The 7,500-nt window shown below is 42.6% G+C and overlaps 1 protein-coding gene across 8 annotated transcripts in view; it reads right to left on the bottom strand.

The window, feature by feature from the left end:
- LOC106569653 (receptor-type tyrosine-protein phosphatase F) overlaps nucleotides 1-7,500 on the bottom strand; it is a 470,260-nt gene that overhangs the window by 129,588 nt on the left and 333,172 nt on the right. For 6 of the 8 annotated variants that reach the window (XM_082961019.1, XM_082961018.1, XM_082961020.1 and 3 more), the window contains one exon: nucleotides 2,775-3,086. The exons of the other annotated variants lie outside the window; for them this stretch is intronic. In XM_082961019.1, the coding sequence (XP_082817145.1) occupies nucleotides 2,775-3,086 (312 nt within the window). The remainder of the gene's footprint in view (nucleotides 1-2,774; nucleotides 3,087-7,500) is intronic. 8 annotated transcript variants of the gene reach the window in all.

Here is a 7,500-nt window from a genome sequence, read left to right as displayed (position 1 = left end):
AAAGTTGTGATGGACTACTTTCTGCACAAGGCCATCTATACGGGTAAGAGTCTAGCTACAGTTTTCAGATATTAAATTATTTCTAATTTTGTCAGAAAGTCATCTTAATTTCAAGTTAATGCGTACTGTTAGCTAGCTAGCTAGCTAAAATTAGCTTGCTGGCTAGCTAGTTAACGTGTAGCTATGATCTGTGTAGTAATATTATTAGTAGCACAGAAAGCCTTGCCAGTTATAACCTAATGTTAGCTAGCCAGCTAACATTGAGCCTAGTTGGCTAGCTTTAGCTTCCTGCAGATTCATACTACAGTATTTAATGCATGGTGGCTAGCTATGACAATCCGTTTGTACTGTATGAGTTGGGATTACGGTTTATTGTGTAGCTAACTAGCTACATGTCTAAACAAACGACTCCACTTTGCCAGATGATTACATGACCCACCCACTTAGCTAGATGTGACTGGGAGGTGGTTAAAGCATTTCTTTCACATGACCCATCAATTTAGACAAGTGTGATTGGGTAAGAATCATCTAATAATTATAAAATATTTATACAGTATATTTATCTGGACACTTTATGTTTTTTGATATTGTTAATATGCAAATAACCATTTCTCTGTACCATTTACATCTTCTGTATCCTGTACATGTGACAAATAAACTTTGATTGTACTTGATATAGTGTGTTTACCAGAGACGGTAATGTGAAGAACAACATGACCTGCCCCAAAGTCAGATTAGGATATAGGACAAGGACTAGATAAAGTTTGCTAGTACTTCCACCACTTTTAGTCTTGAAATCTTTGGTTGTTTACTACACTACCTTACTCACTCTGTTTAGCACATGGCTTCACATGTGAATCCTTAAAGAGATGGGTGGGGCTAAAGCTTAAGTGGGTGTGAATGATACTGAATGGGTGGAGACAAAGAAGAGCTCTCCAGTAGTAGTACCAAAACATTCACGGGCCATTTTCTCAAAAGTGGGGATACAAGTTTATCAACTTTTAAAGCAGAATTACTTTCCCATTGTTCCTCAACTGCGGTGTATGATATACCATTTTATAGCTCTGAGTCTCTACTTTTATCTAATGTAAAAAACACAATTTCAAATTTTGCTGCATAAGACTGAATCCAGGTGGTAATGATGTATTTTGATGTGGCCGGTTCTAAATGTGTTTATCATTTTTATATATTTTTTTATATTTAAAAAGCATTTTAGTCATTTCAAAAGGTGGCATATTCCCCCACTATTGTTGAACAGGAAAAATCCAATATTATTTTTTATATTGTCCTGATATTTGTACGCTATACATGATCTTGTGTCCTCAGAACTGACTACACCTCAGCAAAGTAGAACTATTTTTTACCCAAAAAGGTGAGTTCCAGACCTTTCTAGAACTATGCAACATTACTAGTTATTGTTTATGGCAATCTCAAGAAAAACGAGTGCTTTTGGGTATGTCTATTTAGGCGGAAATCAAAATGTTGCCTTAACAGGTTTTAAAATGCGGCTAAATCCACAGAGGAATGCGTAAAGATCTGACTACTGCCCATAGGATGCCTCGTCACCGCCAGCCTAGTGTGTGTGTGTGTGTGTGTGTGTGTGTGTGTGTGTGTGTGTGTGTGTGTGTGTGTGTGCGCTCTGTTGCCGGAGTGTAAAACCTCTAATTACAGTGAGTATGCAATTAGCTGTGTAGCTGCAACTTCAAACACATTAATTATAGAAAGTTGCCTCCTAGGAACACTCCATCACGCTTCGAACAAAATAAAGAAGTGAGAAAAGAGAGGGAAGTGGAAAAAAGAAGGAGTGACTAAGTGAGTTGTGTTCCAGTTTCCAGGGCTCAGAGGGAGCCAGACGTGAACTATACATGAGGACAGAACCACAGGAGGAAGAAGAGAGAGAGAAAGAAGGGATGCAGTAATAAAAGGAGATGGCGTTGAGGGTGATGAGCCTTAACCCTGGATAGCAAGTCTGAAAGTCACTGAGGAAGGTCAACACAGAGAGAGGAACAGAAGGAAGAGATAGCAATATAAAGACAGAGAGTGATCACCAGTATAGAGAGTACAGGAAGAAGAGATGTGCAACAGTACCTGTAGAAGTAGTAGAAACCAGAAGAGACATATAGAAACAAGTACAGACCAGTAGATACCAGAAGAGACAAGCAGAAACCAGTAGAAACCTGTAAAAACCAGTTAAGACCAATAGAGACCAGTAGAGACCAGTATAGACCAGCAGAGACCAATAGAGACCAGTATAGACCAGTAGAGACCAATAGAGACCAATAGAGACCAGTATAGACCAGTAGAGACCAATAGAGACCAATAGAGACCAGTATAGACCAGTAGAGACCAATAGAGACCAGTATAGACCAGTAGAGACCAATAAATACCAGTATAGACCAGTGTAGACCAATAGAGACCAGTAGAGACCAGTAGAGACAAGCAGAAACCAGTAGAAACGTGTAAAAACCAGTTAAGACCAATAGAGACCAGTATAGACCAGTAGAGACCAGTCAAAAATTGTATAAATCAGTATAAATCAAGTCGAGACGGAGAAACCAGTAGAAAATAGTAGAAACCAGTAAAGACTAATAGAAACCAGTAGAGACCAGCAGAAACCAGTAGAGATCAGAAACTGTTAAAGACAAGAGACAAATAGAGAAGGGAAGATTACGGCAGGAAAGCCAAAGAGACGGACGGAAGGAGGAGTCAGTCGGAGTAGAAGAGCTTCACCCAGGGAGGACGACGGTACAACCCAGAACCAGAAGCCAACCTACCGTCCTCTTTAGTTTTGATCCTGACCGGAGCGCTCTCTGGGCCTGGGCCCACATCAGTGTGAGCTCTAACCCACACCTGGTACTCTGTCCACTTCTCCAGGCCCTCCAGCACATAACTAGAGGCGTCTGCTCCGATCCCCGACACATCGTGACGCTCGGGGTCCTCGCTGGAGCTGCCGGTGGACTGGTAGCTGACGGTGTACGCCACGATGGCGCCGTGGCGGGACGCAGCGGGCGGGGCCACCCAACTCACCTTGAGGGAGGTGGAGCTTAGACTGGACAGGTGCACCTCCTGAGGGGGGGCGGAGGGGGCTGTAAAGGGGGGAGGGAGGCATCAAGCTAAAATAATAACCAACTAAAATAATAACCAACTAAAATAATAACCAACTAAAATAATAACCCAACTAAAATAATAACCAACTAAAATAATAACCAACTAAAATAATAACCAACTAAAATAATAACCAACTAAAATAATAACCAACTAAAATAATAACCAACTAAAATAATAACCAACTAAAATAATAACCAACTAAAATAATAACCAACTAAAATAATAACCAACTAAAATAATAACCAACTAAAATAACAACATAACCAAGGATGGGAAGGGAGGGGCTACAGACTCTGGACTGAGAGATTGGTTCAATCAGATATAAAATAACTATGTCTGTTTTTATATGTAGATATATGTAAATAAGGTGTGTGTGTGTGTGTGTGTGGCACATTGGTGGACTGATCACTGTGCCCCCAGCTGTATTCTGTATTCTCGTCTCTATGAGTGGCTGTGTGAGAGTGCAGAGGTCGCAATAACGCAGGATTCTGCAGTTCTCGCACAGAAAGGGAAAGTTAAAAACACAGAAAAAAATATCTTGCTTCGTTTTGTAAACGCAGGTCTAAAATGCTTCTTATCACAACTTCTGCTTGGCTTCACTCACGGTTCAATCAGAATCATTCATGTAAAAAGGACTAATTCTGTAGTTCAGTTGCACTTCTCCACTCCGATAAAAATATCTTTGCACTTGTCTTGACCAATCAAACTCCCGCATTCACAAACATGCATTCTATCAGCCGCCCCGTTTAGTTCTCCGATAGGAAGTTACAATGCAACATTAAGAAATGTAGCCAGCTACATACTCCCTATGATAAACATACCTGATGGCCATGCATCATGCGGCTGTTAGCCAAATATAAGCTCATTTACTTACAAAATGTGTGGCTGCTAGCCAAATAGCGTTGCACTTCTGTTGTCATCTGACGATGGTCTGCTTTTTGAAAATATAGATTTCTGAAAGCTAACGCAACCCCCCCCTGGTGGGTTAACACAGTGACCCCTGGTGGGTTAACACTGTGCCCCCTGGTGGGTTAACACTGTGACCCCTGGTGGGTTAACACAGTGACCCCTGGTGGGTTAACACTGTGACCCCTGGTGGGTTAACACAGTGACCCCTGGTGGGTTAACACTGTGCCCCCTGGTGGGTTAACACAGTGCCCCCTGGTGGGTTAACACAGTGACCCCTGGTGGGTTAACACGGTGCCCCCTGGTGTGTTAACACAGTGCCCCCTGGTGTGTTAACACAGTTCCCCCTGGTGGGTTAACACAGTGCCCCCTGGTGGGTTAACACAGTGACCCCTGGTGGGTTAACACTGTGACCCCTGGTGGGTTAACACAGTGACCCCTGGTGGGTTAACACTGTGCCCCCTGGTGGGTTAACACAGTGCCCCCTGGTGGGTTAACACAGTGACCCCTGGTGGGTTAACACGGTGCCCCCTGGTGTGTTAACACAGTGCCCCCTGGTGTGTTAACACAGTTCCCCCTGGTGGGTTAACACAGTGCCCCCTGGTGGGTTAACACAGTGACCCCTGGTGGGTTAACACAGTGCCCCCTGGTGGGTTAACACAGTGCCCCCTGGTGGGTTAACACAGTGACCCCTGGTGGGTTAACACGGTGCCCCCTGGTGTGTTAACACAGTGCCCCCTGGTGTGTTAACACAGTTCCCCCTGGTGGGTTAACACAGTGCCCCCTGGTGGGTTAACACAGTGACCCCTGGTGGGTTAACACAGTGCCCCCTGGTGGGTTAACACAGTGCCCCCTGGTGGGTTAACACAGTGACCCCTGGTGGGTTAACACAGTGACCCCTGGTGGGTTAACACAGTGCCCCCTGGTGGGTTAACACAGTGACCCCTGGTGGGTTAACACAGTGACCCCTGGTGGGTTAACACAGTTTTAAGGACATTACATCAAAGTTGGATCAGCCTGTAGTGTGGTTTTCCACTTTAATTTTGAGTGTGACTCCAAATCCAGACCTCCATGGGTTGATAAATACAGCCTTCCCTGTAGCTCAGTTGGTAGAGCATGGTGTTTGCAACGCCAGGGTTGTGGGTTCGATTCCCACGGGGGGCCAGCCCATGGGGGGCCAGCACAGAAAAAAACAAAAAAATGTATGAAATGAAATGTATGCATTCACTACTGTAAGTCACTCTGGATAAGAGTGTCTGCTAAATGACTAAAATGTAAAATGTAAATGTAATAAATTGGATTTCCATTGAGTGATTTTGTTGTCAGCACATTCAACTATGTAAAGAAAAAAGTATTTATTAAGATTATTTCTTTCATTCAGATCTAGGATGTGTTGTTTAAGTGTTCCCTTTATTTTTTTGAGCAGTATATTTGTGCATTTTTCAACGAGCCAGCTCCTATTAGTTCTATTGAGCACCGTGCCACCAACTCGCCTTCCGAACATTCTAGTCCCAGCTTATTGTTCAACGTCACAATGCCTGCTTCGCTATTGTTGGCAACGAGACCTGCTCACTTTGTTTGATAGTTAAAATAACTAAAAAAATCTATTGGAACTCTGCGGTCTTCCCATTGTTTCCTATGGGGGAAATATAGGCATGTCTGTCTATTTCGCCAAATATCTCGCAATGTGTATATTTAGATTTTTTTCAAGTCGGACGCCATTTTAATCATGATAATCTCCTCTTTCTAATTATGTAAGCCTGGGCAGCTAGCTCGGTTGTTATCAAATTCTAGCCCCAAAATACTTTTTGCCCTTGGAACGCTGAGCTCCCCCCAATGTTTTCCTATGGAGAGGCATGCCGGTCTATTTCGCCATATATCTCACAATGTATATTAGATTTTTTTCAAGTCGTGCACCAATTTAATCAGGAGAATCTCCTCTTTGTAATTATGTAAGTCTGGGCAGCGAGCTCATTTGTCAGAAGTTTTTATTTTTTCCTTTGTCATTACGCAGACATAAGCACAGTTGATACCATCGAGGTGCGGATATTTACTTCCAACACAAGTTGTTTTTTTCCAGCTTTGTTCGACGAACAGATTGTAGTGGTAACATAAACAGGGATCCTTTTTTTGTGCCATTTAGGCAAAATGGAATTCTAAGCATCACTCCAGTCAAAACAGGCTCTGCGAACGTTCGATTCTATTCATTTGCTATGGGCTCGCACTAGTGTTCCAGTTTAGCCAACGTTTTTCAGCCTTGGGTGAATTTTGACTCGTTCTATTATCCAGAGTGGTAAACACTGTTGAAGTGTACATGCAGACACAGCATCATTCAAAGACTGGAGTTTGATACACCTGGCATTGGATATGACTGAAAAAGAATGTCTCACAGAGATTCATACCTGAACCACTCCTTTATTTGCTAAGGAAGAGTACATGATCAGTGAATATATTCAATGTACAGGCTACAATATGGGAATCTCATGCATGGTAATAACTACAGTACATGTGTATATAGGACTTGCATCCTTGGAACAATAAAGTTATCTACTCAATCCATAGGCTTCATTAATGCCATTCAGACTTGAAGTTGATACAACAACTATGATAGCTGAGGTTCATAGATTGGTATGAATATTAGTTCAGAACGTTTTAGGGTCCATACACAGATCGGCTACATACTGTAGCTAGCTACACATCCTCCACTACACAATAAGCAAGTAAATAGTGAGCTAACGTTAGCTTTGTTACTTCTGCTGCATTGCAAGGCAAGCTTACACAATTGTACATTTAATTTGCAGTAAATGCTTTAGCTAGCTAGATTCTTTACATCCACTCTTTCCCAAGATGACAGCCTGGTTTGCTGGTTGTTTCAGGAGTCCCTAAAACATTAAACAAAACGAATTACAATGTCATACTGTACTCATGTCATAACACCAGCTAGCTAGCTGGCTAATGTTAGCTAGTCAGTTAACCTGTTATGGCTAGGGGGCAGTATTTTCACAGCCGGATAAAAAACGTACCCGATTTAATCTGATTATTACTCCTGCCCAGAAACTAGAATATGCATATAATTATTAGCGTTGGATAGAAAACACTCCAAAGTTTCTAAAACTGTTTGAATGGTGTCTGTGAGTATAACAGAACTCATTTGGCAGGCCAAAACCTGAGAAGATTCCATGCAGGAAGTGCCCTGTCTGACAATTTCTTGCCCTTCTTGATTATCTCTATCCATTACAGAGGATCTCTGCTGTTACGTGACACTTCCTACGGCTCACATGGGCTCTCAGAAGGCGGCAAAAAGCTGAATCGTGGCGTTGCAGGCTCTGGCTGAAAAAAAGTAGCGCGTTTGGATAGTGGCTGGTTACAGTACTGTGAGACTCAGGCGCGTGCCCGAGTCGACCCCATGCTTTGTTTTCTTTCGTTTGTTTACCTAAACGCAGATTCCCGGTCGGAATATTATCGCTTTTTTATGAGAAAAATGGC

Source organism: Salmo salar, chromosome 14, assembly GCF_965601325.2.
Source record: "Salmo salar chromosome 14, fSalSal1, whole genome shotgun sequence".
NCBI classification, from domain to species: domain Eukaryota; kingdom Metazoa; phylum Chordata; class Actinopteri; order Salmoniformes; family Salmonidae; genus Salmo; species Salmo salar.
The sequence above is the reverse complement of the archived record's forward strand: the minus strand, read 5'-3'. Positions and strand labels throughout refer to the sequence as shown.